Source organism: Drosophila subpulchrella, chromosome 2R, assembly GCF_014743375.2.
Source record: "Drosophila subpulchrella strain 33 F10 #4 breed RU33 chromosome 2R, RU_Dsub_v1.1 Primary Assembly, whole genome shotgun sequence".
Lineage (NCBI taxonomy): Eukaryota > Metazoa > Arthropoda > Insecta > Diptera > Drosophilidae > Drosophila > Drosophila subpulchrella.
The window spans coordinates 10,831,136-10,847,797 of NC_050611.1; the positions used below are offsets into that span (position 1 = coordinate 10,831,136).

At 38.9% G+C, this 16,662-nt stretch overlaps 1 protein-coding gene across 1 annotated transcript in view; it reads right to left on the minus strand.

Annotated features, from left to right (window-relative positions):
- Positions 1 to 11,897, minus strand: part of LOC119550914 (zwei Ig domain protein zig-8) — a 54,816-nt gene extending 42,919 nt beyond the window's left edge. The window contains exon 1 of the mRNA XM_037859906.1: positions 11,156 to 11,897. Within this exon, the coding sequence (XP_037715834.1) occupies positions 11,156 to 11,240 (85 nt within the window). The 5' untranslated portion in view covers positions 11,241 to 11,897. The remainder of the gene's footprint in view (positions 1 to 11,155) is intronic.
- Positions 11,898 to 16,662: the final 4,765 nt, after the last annotated feature.

Genomic DNA, 16,662 nt, shown 5'->3' on the forward strand with positions numbered 1-16,662 from the left:
AAAAAGAAAAAATAGAAAAGCCACCATCGGATGAAGTAAAGAGAAATAAAGAGACTGTCAACATTTGCTTAGCAACTTTTGCGCACACAAATCAACTTTAAGGCCTTCTGCAGTCAGAAGAACATAAAACCAACAGCCATCGAGGCATGTTAAGCCAACTGCAAATTGCCTCTCTAGGTCTCTGTTGCAACAGCTATAACCGTACAACTACTGAGCCAACAACCACAAAAGAGTCGGCTTATTAACTGCCTGACAACTTTCGTAGCATACATCAGAGCAGCTGCAGCCGGCTGCACCTGCAGCAAGCTTGTGGTTGCCAGCAGAAATAATTAAAAATAATTACGAGCATGGCAGCAAACAGGAGCCACAGCCACCGAATGCCAGTTGGACCAGCCGGGGAATCATATCCCTGGAATTGCGCCTAAAGTCTCTACTTTCCTTTCCCAAGCTGCCCCATGGCAGTCGTCGTTGTCGGTGCAGTAAAATTAATAACAGCACATACGAGCCAGAAAGCAGCACACAATTGCCATCCAGGCCCTGTCATTTCTTTGCAGATTTCCTGCTCAGCAGCTATTGTGAAATATGCACCGAGCCAAAGGATATACCGAAACTCAAGTAGTACGTTCTGAGCTACAGGATGCTTAGTTCTTGCTAAGCACAGCTCGGACGTAACTTCTAATTCTCAGCTGTCCGTACTAGAAAAGTTATTACTAAAATAAGACAACTTCAAATAACAAACAAAAGGAATTCATGGGGAGTGCCACACAAATCTATAGGGTTTTGAAATCACTTTTAACTGTCATTTTTGGTGTCTAACAGTATGCAGGATATAAATAATGGCTTGAAATCATGGTACTTCTGAGCTTAAAATATATTGTTGCCTACTTTTAGACAGCTACATTGACATTTGGATTTGTGCGGCTCTCCCTATAATATCCTATGAATTTTAATATTGGAAATGACATAGAAATCCCGACCTTTCAAAAAGAATCCTCTTGATTGGATTTAAAATATATTGTTGCCTACTTTTTGACACCTTTAAAAGAGATATTTAAATTATAGGGACTTATGCAAGCCCTTGATTTATAAATATTTCTATTAAAAACTAGTATATTACATTTTAAAAATGATTTTTTCTCTGTGCACGAAGTTTATTGCATCCAAAAATCCAGCAGTAACGTTATAACAGCAATGGCATGCAGTTTCTTCTACTTTACTGAGACCATATATTACGTATACGCCACGCGGTACGTAACAAAGTCATGAGAACATTACAACGTGTTGAGCATTTCATTTGCAGTCTATGATTTGTACTTTCTGCGAAAAACTCGTGGCACTCTTAATCACACATTCCGAAATCAAACCCGAATATAATTAAAAGCAGATCCATTGGGAACCCTTATTCCTTCGAGTGGTCTGAGCCTGAAACACGTGTAGACAATTCTCGGCTCTGACAATGGGATGTGGCTTAAGTGCTACATGGACAAGGACAACCATTTAGCTAAAGGGGCAGCTTCTGGCCGCTCCTGCTCCCGATCCTGGCCCAACAACAAGCCGGATACAGCCAAAATTATTTTAGATTGTCGCTCAAAGTTTGGACAGAGGGGGCTGGCCCACACAGACACAGGCTGAACTGTACATCATAGGCCATTCTAGGGGCCATCCGCTCGGCTTTTAGCTAAGCTTTGCTTATGACCCGGCCAGCAAATTATCAAATCCATCCTACGCACTGTCCTGCATTTGGGGGATCGTCCTGGGAGAGCCATCTAATGTCCGCACGTAGTCGGAGGACGCCCATCTCGCTGGCGCCCTGTGAAATTTAACATATGTGCCCCAATTTGTCCGAGTGTGTGTCCTGTGTATTTGAGAATTGTGCAATTTTTCAGGCCACACGCACACACCCCCTCACACACTGGGGGGGCCCATCGAGCCCAAGGGATAATCAGATTGAGACCAGCTGGAGGGCGGAGATGGAGGACCAGCTCCTTGCGGACAGCAACATTTTCCCCAGTATGTATGCCTTTTGACAAACCTTATTTAATGCCGCAATTTATTGCGGCCCGGCCGAGTCGCAGAAGGCCGGAATGCGTGGCAACAAATTGAATCCGAATTGAGGTCCTGGCAGGACAACAGGAACCACAGCCTCCGGCCAAACGTTCGCCTAGGTCATTAGCTGTTTGCGCAATTAATATCAAAAGTCAGACGGCAAACCTGCCATATTTGCGCAAGGTTGCCAATATTGGTACAAATAATTTGCAGTTCGCAGACATTGGGCACACACAGCGCAGATAAAAGCCATTTCCTTTTCAGACTCGCTTTAATTACACGCAGGCATCGCTGCTTCGAGGTCCTTTCACGGTTTTTTAAATGGTTTGCTCCATTTTTCGGGTATAATTCAGTGAGCTGTCAAAGCACAGCGCTCTCAGATAACAAAAGCCGCCAAAACTGCCACGTATTGTAGCTTAATATTCACAGGAACCGCAAACCAGCCAAACGAGAGTATAAAAAAAAACCCAAAAATGGCATGCCGTTATGGGAGTTCGGCCAAAACAAACATTGGTCCAAAACGCTCAACAAAACGAACGAAAAAAAAAGGACAAACAAATTGTCGCGTTCAGACGGGACTGAAAATGTCTGCGAGCGATGCCATTTTGATCAGCCATTGAGGCGGCTTAATTACTGCGACCAGGCCAAAAACACCCGTGATGGCCCAAAACACCCCGGCAACGAAATGGCCAAGTGCAGAAAATATGCCAGGCGACAAACACAAGGGGACGAACATAAAAGGACATTTTGCGAGCGAGCGTAAAAAGTTCAATAGATGGGCGGCCCATGAATGTCAATGAGAAGGAGCGCTGGCATATAACCTATATAGCCCCGAGGAATATAAAATGAAATTCAAATTTTTATAGGCTGGCGAGGAATTAAGCGAATTTTCGGGGTCATCGAGCTGGCAATGCAGTAAAGTGGCAAACAAAAGTTGTAATAGCCCGAGACTAGACTGCCCTCGACTAATAACTAGATTTACAGAGGGTGGGATGTGGGAGCTGTGGCAACCTTTGCTTTTCGGCATCATTTATTACGTATACGCAGCGTCTTCCGCTCACCATTTTTTCGTTACCAAGTTTAATTGCTTTCTGCTGTTTTTAACGGCCCACCCGATTGTTACTTTGTTTTTGTTGCTGTTGTCGCTGTTGGCCACTTGCCAATGCACTCGAATACACACAGCTGCACGCAGTTGCAATGCATTCGCTGTTGCATATTCAGAAGCACTGCAACTGGATACCCTGGCAAAGGGTTTATATAACATCATAAAAAGCCTGTTGCAAAAATAAAAGAAATCATTTTTGAGACATAATTATGCGATAGTCTGCATTCAAATCACAAAATATATTTTATTATGGCGTCAAAAAGTATGTTACAATATTTTTTCATTCGCAAATCCAATGGATTTGCTTTTCACTGCATACTTTTAGACACCTTTTTATGTAATATAAAACCCCTTAGCTCACTTTTCAGGTTTACTTAAAAAAATTATATAAATATTGGGGTAAAAACTTACTACTTTAATGTGCAGAGAAAAACGGAGTAATTTTATTAAAAAAATATAGATTTTTAATAAACTTTTTTCTGCTTTTCAGAATAACAAACTTAAATTGATATTTTTTTTGCCCTTGGGACAACGAAAGTAAATTGAATCACAAAAGTAAGTTAAATTTAAAGTTCTTATAACTATATATAGTTTAACAAATAGTTGGTTTGATTTTTTTGATCTTTTTTTAGGGAATGGGAGTATTCGGCTTAAATTTTCAAATTTAAGCCTACCGTTGTGCTGCTCTTTTTCGCCAAAGGACACCACAAAATTAAGGCAAATGCTTGAGTTCAGTGAACCAAATATGGAACAGTTGTTGGTTGGCTGCTTGGTTGTATTTTCATTAATTCTTTTTTATATCTTTTTTTTATTTTTCGGAGTGTGTGAGTGTTCCGCTTTTCAGGGAAAGCAAATGCGCATAATTGTCGAGACCGAGCCATAAAAATGTAGAACATGACAAGCGCCCATAAATGTTAGTTGGCTGTCAATTCGTGTTCGCAGCTGGATAAACGGGTGAAGTTTTTGGCCCGCGAGTGCTTGCCGGTTTTTCGGCTGGTTTAATTAAGTGGGCTGTGTTCACCCTCAGCCCCCCACCCCCACGAAAATTTCTCTGTGTCCCTCGAGTGGGGCAAATCACCCACTACATATCAAGGGACTCCAAATCAACTGGAGAGGCGTGGCAAGTTTTTGGCCAACAATGGCTAAGGAAACGGGAAATGAAAAACGCTTTGACTGTATAAGAGCTCAAAAACGGAAATGACACATCAACACAATTGCGAACAGTTCGTATGTGAGGCATGGGAAAAATGGGAGTGGGTGATGGGGCGATTCAAGGCGAAATAAATAAATATGACACGCGCGAGCGCATGAGAAATGCGTCGGTCCCTCCTCGGGCGCCAAACGCTGTTGACAATACCAACAGTACCGGGGCTGCAACAATAACAATCCACTGAGGCAGAGATGTACAGCAAATAAATAAGGGCCAAGTGGAGCGGACCCAATTCAAAACATTGCCTACTTGATACCCCTTAAAGTTGCTCCAGCACAGCAACATTTCCCAATTGAATCAGTAAATATAAAATCCTGTTTTTAATCAAATAATAAATCAATAACAACTTATGAAGAAATTGGCTTTTCAAATGCAACGACTTAATTCTTTGTCATACATAAATTCAACTCAATTAAGTTATATTTGTCTTTTGCAAATTAAAAACTATTTAGCTTTGGTTGATCCCCAAAAAGCGATAAACTTTAAAAGTCATAAATTGCAGAATAACGCAAAAATCGTTATTTATTGAAATGTGAACTAATTATTTTGTAAGAGTAGAAAGAAATTAATTGCAAGCACTTGTCGCCATTTGCAGTAATAAAACGCAGTGAATGTAAAATTCAGTTCAATGCTGAAATGTAGGAGTAAATGGCGGAACTAGGGACTAATACATTTTTTTTTTCGGAACTATGAGTAAAATGTAATATTTTAAATATAAATTAATATTTTAAAATTTTTTAAAAAGGTTGCAGAAGAATCAATTGAGTAACTAGCTCCATATAATAATATATTATATATTAAATTAATGTTGGACAAAAGTAAATATTTGATGTTTTATAAATCAATCTTACAAAAGTAAAAACTGGTTGGAATTTAGGGTATATCTATTTTTTAAGCAATTTTATTTAATTTATTCATATGTGTGTTTTAACAATAAAAATTTAAATAAAATAAAAATATATATAATAATAATATATAAATTTAACAAAAACAGTCAGCTCATCGTTTAAAAAAAACATTTTATTTTGAAAATAATAATACTTTCAAGAATTTTAAACCATTGCTAATCTTGTGAAACTTAAGTATACATTATTGAAACAAATTTAAAAATCATTTAAAATTCTCAGAGCCAACATTTTCTACCAAATATTTTTGTTACTCAATATCCTTTGCCTGCATATACCCAAGGCTACCATCGCGTCTGCAGGATATCGGCGAAAATACAGCGGCGAAAGGATAAGCATCCAATGCGGCTCAGATCTGCGAAATGCCGACGATGCCGCCGACGTCTTTTGTTGCTGCTGATGTGTCTGTGTGAAATATGTTGGGATGACAAAGCAATAAAACTGCTACATCGAAGGAAGCACGAAGTAGCAGCAGCAGGAAAAGCAGCAGCAACACCATCGGCAACATAGACAATTGTTGGTTGTTTCCTGCTAGTTGGTTGCCTTAAACATGCTTATTTGGGCATCCCTTACCCAGTAGTATACCCATTTCCACATCCCCAAGCCCCCGCTCGATTGTGTGAGGAATTTTTAATAAAAGCGGCTCAGACAGGCTCGGGGCTCAAAGCAAGGCAACATATCTCATGTAGGTTACTGGCACGCCCCGGGCACGGAAAAAGCAGCCAAACAGACAAACAGCCAAACAGCAGTGGCAAAACTTTGTCCCCAGCACGTGTGACGTGTCCCGGTGTTAATAAAACGAATTTTACTTGGGAAATCATTGAGGCCTAGGCCTACACGATTTTTAGAGCCGCGCAACTGGTTTATGTTCCTCCTGTGGATTTATCGACAACTTCAGACCCAAAGTCCCACCTCCTCCATTTCCCCATCTCGAAACTTATAGCGAGTATATCCTTTTTACGACACTTGTCTGTCTGTCTGCGAGTGTTTTGGTTCAATTTGGGTTGGCACTTTGGCTAAAGGCTTTAAAATCGAGCCGAAAGCTGGGAGAAAGCACAGCTGCCAAAGAGTTTTCGATGGTGGAGTGCTTTTTAATAGCCTGGTAGTCTTCTTTCGCTCAAGGCTGTTTGGCGGTCGTAAAAACATGCCGAAGAAATGGGAAAACCACTCTAGTTTCAGCTAATTTATGTCAGCATTTAATTTGGCCAACAATAAACAAAGCAATTCGCAGCCATGCTCGGACTCTGAAAATTAGTTGAAATCAAATGCATAAATTTTTCTCTTTCTTGGCTCTTTCAGTTTTCTCCTCTCTATTCTGCTCGAAAATTACGTGACCGAAATAGTTGAGTTTTGCAAGAAAGCGCTATGCCAAGTGAATCAAAAAATAATGCTCGTATATGTATTTACGCACAGGCACACATGAACTCCGGCCCCTATCCCAAAAAAATCCCCACCACTCCCGTTGACGAAAAATATAAACAATTTTCATTTATATATTTTTCCTGACGAAAACCTAAAAACAACAAAGCACACACTCAAGGGGCCGGAGGATAAGAAACGGCAACAACAACCTTGCCAGCACAAAAACCTTGGCTGTCATATAAATGTCAAATCCATAAGTGTTACGAAGGCAACGGTAAAAAAATAATGTTGGCGGTTTGACCTGCCTAGAAACGGAACCATAATAAGAAAAGCTTTGGATTTGCCTAAAAAAACATATATACTCATACTTTCCATGTCGGCGACTTGCGTAACTTTTCATCTTTTGGTTGCGAGAAACTTTGCAGCAGCAGTTTAATTAAGAAACTATTTGACAGTACTTAGCCTCCTCTCTTAACTACTGAAACTTTCTTGGCAACCAAAGAGATCGCACGAGTATAAAGGTATACTTCTTAAGGCATATGGATTGAATATACATGAATATTTCTTTCTAATTAATCCAAGACATTCATTAAACTACAACTCAACTAACTAGAACTAAAACATTTTTACATTAATAAAATACTTATATCTTTTATTTGATATATGGCTGTAAATAGTACAAGAGATCAAATATAAATTCCAATCCAACGCTATTTTTCTAGAAAAATTCCATGCGAGCAAATATCAATTTCAATTTATTCATGAATAAAATTGAAATTTTTATTTTCTTAAAAAAATATCAGCGATGGAAATTTGTTCGTTAATATTTCAAAGTATTTTTTGCGTAATTGAAAAGAAATGATTTCATTTCGGCCTACGCTAATAACTTAAATAACTGGCCTTCACACTATTAAATCATCTTGCAGAAACCCTTGACCATCCCAAAATGAAGCCCATTGTCAATTAAATGATTAATGGCACCTTTTGAGCTCCTCTCCAAACTCCTTATGCAAAACATAGTCTGAAGCCCTTCCGGTTGAACTTTTAGCCACACATTCATCACAAATTCTTCTGAAGCCATATGCCATTAAAATCAACAACAGACAAAGTTTGTTTATTCAATCAGCTTTTGGAAATAAAAAAAGAATATGTGTATTTTTGTAAACATAAAAGTATATAAAAATTTGAGTAGGAAATGGGGTGTGCTGCCTACGCCCCCTTTGACAATGTGTGTTGGCCTTGAAGAAGCCGCAGGGTTTTTCCCCGAGGCGTGTGTGAATAACCTGGACCCGCCGGCAAATAGATCCTGCGAACCCTTGAGTATGTGCTTTGCATACTTCAAGGCGCCTCCGCAGGATTCATGGGTTGGAAATGGATGGTTATGGTTGGGTATGGCCTGCTGCTAGGCATTTGTCTGGGCCAATGCCTGGGTTCATTCATCAGTCTGACACCGCTGAATGATGTGCCTTCCCAATCACTCCACAATCAATATTTTTTTGCTGTCTTCTGCCACCCCGCAATCCGCATAACTTTTGCATTAACTGGACTCAACGGAAAATCACGTCAGCTATTATCCTCGTTTTTTTCTGGTCCATTCAGAAATTTTTTCCCTTTTTGGCGACACGAAAAATATTTACAAAAATACTTAATTTCGCACATGGGAGCGCTATGTGGCGAAAAAGGGCAAAACCGTTTGTTTGCCTTAAATGGCAAACAGCTGTGCAAATAACTGCAATTTTGCATACAAAAACGGGCAAACCGCAAGGGCAAAATTTATTTATTAATAAACCAGCAAACCAAATAACACGAGACCGCGAAAGGACACGATCGAGAGTTTTATGAATTCATTATGGAAATATGTGCGCGTGCATTTATCGAGAATTTCCCTGTCAATTAATTTGAGAAAAAGAATCAAATAACACAGATATGGTCCAAAAATATGTGGCGAAAAAAATGCATATGCATTTTCTTTTGGTGGCAACAATCCTGGAATATGCAAATTACATTTTGTATATTAAAAAAGTAGTCTAAAGTCTAGTTGTCAAAGCTGTCAAATAATAAAATCTTGAAATATCTTATTTTTAAAAAGCTACTGGCATTATAAATTGTTAAATATTAAAATATTTTTATAGTATGTCCAGTTTTTGTTATTCTATGATTCATTCTGCCTCAAATATTTAACACATATTTTTGACAACGCCATTGACATTTATAATATTTTGCAATAATATGTTTCTTGTGTAACGCAGCTAAACACCTTTAACAACTGTCTATTTTGTATATTATTATTAAAATCCCTGTTATTTTAAATGTCATAAACATACAATAATTTTAATTGCAATAATAATCATCATCAATGCTTGTAATAACTGCCACGTTTGTCTAAATCTAAAACAAAGACAAACCATATCCCTAAGAACATTCTTGGCCTAGTAATTCAATGGAAGTCTTATATGATGGCTTGCCTTTTCGCAGGTTCTGCAATTGCCAAGTTGAGTAATTTCTGTTTGTCTGCGCTTAACCAACTTCAAGTAGCTTTTAGCCAAATGAAATGGCCAGACAGATGCCAGGGGGAAAACAAAATAGGCGGACAGAAGGCGAAGTCAAGGGAAGGCAAGGCGGGGGAAACAATTTGCGCAAAAGTGAATTGCATTCGGAAAGTATTTCATTTGAAAATTACAAAGCCCAGACGAACAACTGCCAAGGCAAATGATAGAAAATTGTATAAAAATGCAATTTACTGTTTTCAAAGATGACAAACGGCGACTGGAAAAGGAAAGTAGAAAATTGAAAGCTGTAAGCTGAAAAACCAGCAAACAGACAGCTGAAACCAGAAACTGAAAACCCAAAAAGCCAAGCCCAATGGCAATAGTTTCGTGTGTCAACTGCAACATGCCACATGCAACGCAGCAGCAGCAGCAGCAGCAGCTGCAACATCAACAGCAACTGCAGCCAGCAGCGTTTTGGCCCTGACCAAGCTTCAACAGCATTTGCCAAGTGTCTGACGCTCGTTAGTATTTGTTATTTTTTTAGATTTACTTTTTATTCCGCCACATTTCTATCTCTGCAGCGCGGCGGCGGCTTCCCATGTGCGTGCTTCTCATTTGATGCATTGAAAGTGAGACTTCTGCCCCAGTGTTGCAAACTATTATATAAAACTGTTTGCCCAGCCCACACTCGCTGGCTCACGCGTTGCATGTGGCAGCCGCACTCTGCGGTTCGCCATTCATCCTCCGGCCCTTCAAATGGTCTCCGGACCAACCTTGATGGCTGCGAAACTAGGACTAGGACCAAACACTGGGACTCTGGACTGGACTGGGTCATGCTGCACGGAAAATAAAACCCTATCTGTATTTAACTTAATAGCCCTTGATTGAAGAACTCTTGGTCATTTAAGTGTTTGATTTAAAAGAGATGCTTTTAGGCATTAGAAGAGGTAAGTACAGAGCTATTCTCACACTATTTTTTAAATTTCATAAAGTTGAAATTGGCTTTTAAGTTCGTAAATATGTATATCTATAAAATAAAAAAATCTTAAAAAATAATATTCTGATCTTTTCTGTTATAAAATAGAATTAAAAAATATAACTGCCTAAAAATGTAAGTTTAACTTACTTTGAAAGTATACCTAAATATCTATATGGTTGTGAAAATAAAACGCAATATAAGCATTAAACCTAAATTATACATCTTTACATCTGGCCTTTATTTGTATTTAAGAAATCTTTAAAAATTACCATGGGATCTGATATTAAATTAATATTGAACATGGAAGTTAGTAAAAATATAAGTCGAACTTACTTTAAAAATTTACCTACGTATCTAAATACTATTAAAATATATTAAAAAATATAAATAAATCAAAAAGATAAAATCGTATTAAATAAAATTAAGATATATTTCTTTATGTCTAAATGGTTGTGAAAATTGAATGCAATACAAGCATAGTTTTTGACATAATAAAATATATCTGCATATATTTGCATGACTTTGTTAATAGTTATATAAACAAATCCAGTATAGAATACTTAATCGTGTGAAAGGCAAGTCCAAATAAATGTCATATGTGTCCCCACATTTTTGCTAAACATTCCAAAAACAAACTGAGAGCAATTATTTTTCTTGCTCTGTATAAGCTTTCATATAGCTAGAACGCTTGTGGGTTCCACACATTTTGGGGGTCACACACAGATGGACATTAAATGCTTTCACCTTTTAACTTGAGCCAAGGCAAACACAGACAAAAGGGGAAACTTTTCCGACTCTGTAGCGGAATTAAAATTCTTAGCACAAAAATTAAAGAATTTCAATTCGCATTCCGCGACCCCTTTCTTCGTGTTTCCCGGAAATTAGACGGGAAATCCTAGGCGACAAAGGAAAGCCTTTGAAAGAAGGAGGAAGGGATTCATTGGGTCGGGGCAATTAGTGGAGCCAGCCAGCGTTTGGCGCAAACAAATTAAATTTAATTAGAAATTAAATGAAAATAAATTGGATTATTTAATTAAAAAGCCCGTCGAGTCGACTCACCTCTGAGCAGGACCATCGACAGCAGCAGCAGCCAGCCGATGAGCCAGTTGAGTAATCCGAAATTGGCTCTGGATGGCAGGGACATTTTGCTGCTGTATCTGTGGTTGTTATCCGCAAGTTTATTGTTATTACGCTTGTAGTCGGCACGCGATCCGGATTCGGATTGGGAATCCGGGGGGTTGGACCAGGATGAGGACTCCTGCTCACTGGTCAACTAACGATTCCGTCAAATTAGAGCCGGGCAAAACTCTCGGCTAAGCTCTGCCTGGGGAGCAATGAAAGTGTTTTCTCCGCTTGGCCCTATATTTGGTTCATTTTCACTGAGAGTTTCCCTTTTCGTTGCAGATGGCCCTTTTTTTGGTTTTTAATCTCCTTCGTATTGAGTTTTACACAAGAACTTTACATCGGGGCAGGGCGGGTAAAAAGGTTTTAACGGTCTCGGACCCCGAACACTTGAAACAGATCGTAAGCCCAAAAGCCGCTAAGTAGGCAACACTTACACAGGGCACTCTAATTTATGGCACTGGTTCACTGTACTATGTCGGTTGGTTCAGCTCATTATGGCGCCTGTACATGTGGCTATTGCATTTTAATCGCCCGTCATTAATTCGCCATTAACACGCAGGCCTGTGGACTCATTAGGCCCGGTTCCACAGAACCCTCCTCACCAAAATATATCTGAGAATACTGGACTATCTAGAACTCGCGCACATAAATCAAGAAACGCGTGCTTCGCTTTCGAGTCGCAGGATGGAACTGACTGGTAATCGGAGGTCGTGATGCCAGTGCCATATGACGAATGCTTTGCCATCGGCTAACTTCGGCATATTCGGCCCGGTTCGGCTTTTAGGGCTAAGAGAAGAGAGCTTCGCATCGAAGGGCCTCTCTTCGGCCGGGTTATTGGAGCACGAAATTGCCAGGCAACTTTGGAGTGGAGCTATTAAGACTCTTTGTTTGTTTATTGCAAGTGCATTGCCAGCCAGTCACTCGTTATTGCATCTGCATTGAAATATTTGTAAGTAATTCTTTATTTTTGTTTGCTAATTTTCACATGTGCCGTGCCCCTTTCATCAATTTTCACAAATTGTATAATATGGATTTTATTATATTTGATTTACCCCCCCAGCAATTACATTACATTTCGAAAGTTGACATCGATTTAAATTATTTGATTTATCCCATAAAGGATTTTAAAGGATTTTTTTTTGGCAATAGATATTTATCAATATCTACGATATGTGTATGTAGCTCTAAAGGGGTTTCATTTAATAAAGTATGTAGATGTCATGTATTGCCCACCAGGTAATATGTAAATCATTACTTTTTAATCCATAACATTTTATTAAATATTTGGTTCAGGGAAACACTACCTACCTAACGTATTTATATTTATATAACCTATAACGAAATATATAGTATGGTATAGTAAGGCTATGCCTAAAAATATTTAAATTTTACCATGATATAATATTTTTAACACTAGTTTTAATTTGTAGTAAAGAGTTACTCGTCCTAGAGGTACATACATTTAAAGGCAAGTACTCGACCTATACCCAATAAAAAAAGAAAATGCATTAAAAATTGTATTTAATCTATCAACAAATGCTAAATCAAACTAGATCTCAAGGAACATCTTAAACAATCTTACAATGAGAAAAAGCAAGGAAATTTACCCTGGCGTAGGTCAGTACAGAAGCCGTATAAGAGTTCCTGCCTCTCTTATACGAACTAAGGATAAAGAGAAAATGTCCTTCCTAAAAATTGCTTCCGTCCTTAGTTCCCTAAAGTTCAATTGACCAACAAAAAAATGCATTTTTAATTAATGCTCGTAATTAGCCGTTTTTTCCAGTCGGCGCTTTTTTGTGCCGGGACTCGTCACACCCCCCTCGAACAAAGGAAAAGCACACACGAGAATTTCAATCAATTGCGAAACTTTTAATTACAAGTCAATTTAATTTTGAACAAACAAACAGATCAAATGCACTCGATAGTCCCCACTGAATCCCTCACCCCCTCCCCCACGTTTGGTCAAGCCAAAGCATTTAAATCAATTAAATTAATTAGCGACTGTGAAATATATTTGTGCAGACTGACCCCAACTTTTTCCAGCTGATTATATTTAATTAATTGGCCCAGCTTTTGGTTTTCCCAGCTTACGACTGGCCCACTGCCCAAAGTATTATGCAATCAACTTGCGGACTTATAAATACCCCAAAAACCAAGGTCTCCGCAATTAGCGCCCCAAAAAGCGATTACTTCCATTCGATAGCCGATAGATCTGGGCGAGGAGGGGGCGTGGCGGCGGTGGAGGGCACGTGTCAATCGCAAGCCGATTATAGATAAAGTAAAAGGCGAAAAAGCAAAATCAGTAAACTTTTTAATTGAAACAATTTGTAAAATGTTGCCCAATACCGTCCCAAAATTCCCATTCCAGTTTTACATTTTCATCGCCGGAAATGAAGAACAGACAAACTTTCAGGTCTCGCTTTTAATCTTCGTTTTCGGGGCCTTGAGCGTACAAATTCACCTAGTTGCTCCCTTTTTTTTGCGTGATTTCTTTATTGAGTTGCCAGTTACCCGGCTTTTTTAACCGAGGGATAGTATCAAGACAATGGGTAAATACTCCTTATTGATTTTCCATATAGACAAACACGATACTCCCCAAAAATTCCAAAAATCTGGCTCGGTTTATGTTCTAGCTTCGTTTGCGAAATCATTATTCCAATCAGAGACGCACGCGCGGCTCGCAAATGGATTTGGATTCGGTTATGGATATGGGAACGAATAGGGGAGGTTGGGTCGGAGGTTGAGGGTGAGCAAACAAATCAAAAATCTATTAAGACGTGCTATGCGGCATATTCAGGCTCAACAAATGTCCCTGTGGTCACGTGTCGCCGCGGAGTTGCAATGGTGCACTCGGAAAAACGGAAGGGATCGTCGTTTGTTTACTAAAATACTGAAATATCAAGTTTTTTTTTAAGCTACGGGTTGGGGCTATATCAATTTAATTTGTCAATTACGTATGTGAGCATTGATCTTAAAGTAAACGTTCATGAATTTTCTTTATAAATTTAGCTGGCTCTTAATTTAAAATTGTTAAGCAATTTCTTTTGATAAAAACTTCAACTTAGATACATCTTATTTTTTGTACGTTATTAAATTTAATGATTTAGTTTGCAAGTCCCATTTTTGAAAAAGTATTAACTTTTAAACGTGGTTTAATATCAATTTTAAAGATACAAAATGTTAATACAATGCGATTAGTAGTGTTTGGTATTTTAATGTTTATACAATGCGTATAGTAGTGTTTGGTATTTTATTTTAAATTAAAAGAAAAAAACAATAAAAAACAATTTTAAAATATCTTTCTAACATTACATGAGTGATATATGTCGTCTCCTGTTAACAGCAAGCCAAAAGTGGGAAGACCTTCCTTTTTACTTTTTTGCCATTAAAAACAATTTTAAGAGATCTTATTAATACTACATAAATTTATATAGTACTTCTTTTAGTGTAGTGATATATCTCGTCTCCTGTTAACAGCAGCCCAAAAGTGGGAAGACCTTCATTTTTGCTGGGTGGTTTGGGTTGTGGATCTCAGCTGAAACTGGAGCTGGCGATGGCTTCATTAGGAGTGCAGCGGCGGAAGAGATGACCCCTTGGAGGGCAGTGGCGGGGTGGGTTGGGTTGCGATGGGGTGGGAGATACAACGAGGGTGGCAAGTGCCATTAATTGAAATGCCAAGCAACAGCTCGTTGGGGCAACGAGGCATGACCAAATTACAGCCGCACACACACGCGTGCTCGCCACTTCACTTCGGTCCTCCAACTTGTTTATACTTTCGAGATGATTTTGATTTTTGGTCTGGGGATGAGCCAGCCCACTTCGGGGAAAACCTATAAAACAAAGGAAACCAAGGCAAGGAAAACAAACGGCAAAGGGAAAAAAGAAATGAGCGGCAGTGCAATAAAAATCAAACCCGCATAATTTAACACAAGTGCGCGACTCTCACTCTTCACAGCTGACTGTCAACCACCGGGGAGCAGCAAAAAGTGGGTGGAAAATGTGTGGAAAATGGGGGGCGGTGGTGCTGAGTAGAAGCGTGTGTGACGACACTCAGAACACTCATCCCCCCCCGTTGGTGCCAAACATCTCAATTATTTGTTGACTTTGGCACCCCACTCCCACACTTTCTCGACTTTCCCCGACCTTACCGATTTTATTATCAGCCTCACAGCATCAACATTAACATTTAAAACAATTTTCAGTGTTGTAAAAAGCAACTGTAAAAATGCCTGCAAAAGACGGGGAGCGTTTACTATTTGTATTTCCTTCTTCACAATTCACACGCCTGCATACTTAATGCCAGCAACAACCACAAGGAGCAGCACATTTGCCCTCGACCTCTGACCCCCCGTCCACTTCTATCCCATTCCCATATAGAAAATCGCTGGGGGAGCTACCAAGTAAGCCACACAACAGTTTCTCTTATCGCCCAAATGTCATCGACTGTCGGCAGTTTTTGGCTTTCGCTTTCGCTTTGACTTCAGTTTTTCGGCTTTGGTATTACCAACCCCTCCCCAAAAAAAAAAGCACCCCTCTGGACATTTTCCACCCCCCTAAACCACCTCCTCTGAAAAGGGCGTTCATTTGTGAAATTCTAGCCATGCCCAGGGGCGGCACTTGCGGCATTTAGTTAGTAATTTAGCGCATTTAGTACGCAATTCCTGCCGAAGGCCTGCGGAGGAAACAACTGCTGTTCTGGGGTCAAGGCCCCGGTCATTAAGCCGGCTTTCTCTGCCTTCCCAAAGTGCACAATAATTGTAGTTTTGCTGCTGATTCGCTCATGAATATACAAACACACAGTCAGGCTTCCTTAAGACGAATTTTTTTGGAACCCTTGGGATTACTGGAAAAAACTTAAAAACTATTCAGTAAAATTTGTATAGTTGAGGACAACAAATCTGTTTTTAATATTGTTAAAATCTTAATATCATATGAAGTTATAAAGTACCTGAAAAATTACAACTAATATTTAATTTATTAACCACATATATTAGCTAAAGGTCATAATTTTTGATCATGATAAAAAATAACCTTATTCAATTCACAGATTAGAAAATAGTTTTCTTATACATTTCAGTAAAATTAAGGAAAAAAAAAAGGTATAGTATTAGTTAGTTCATTAGACTTTAGTTCCCTTTATATATGTTTAACTGTCCATACCAAACGTACACTACAGAGAAAGTCTCAATGGCTGTTTGAAAAGGGCAGAGATATGGTAATTTGATTTTGATTTTCTGCAAGGAATAGTTTGCCTGTTCTATTTGCCGCACTTTAATCACCGTCCACTTTTTAGACCATGACAGAACTTCCCAGACATTAGCATAAATAATAAATGTTCCCTAATGCAATTCCTGGCTGAGCATTGACAGACACGGATTCCGATTCAGGGATCAGACAATAACATAAACACTGCAATTTACTCTCACGTGAAAGGAGATTCA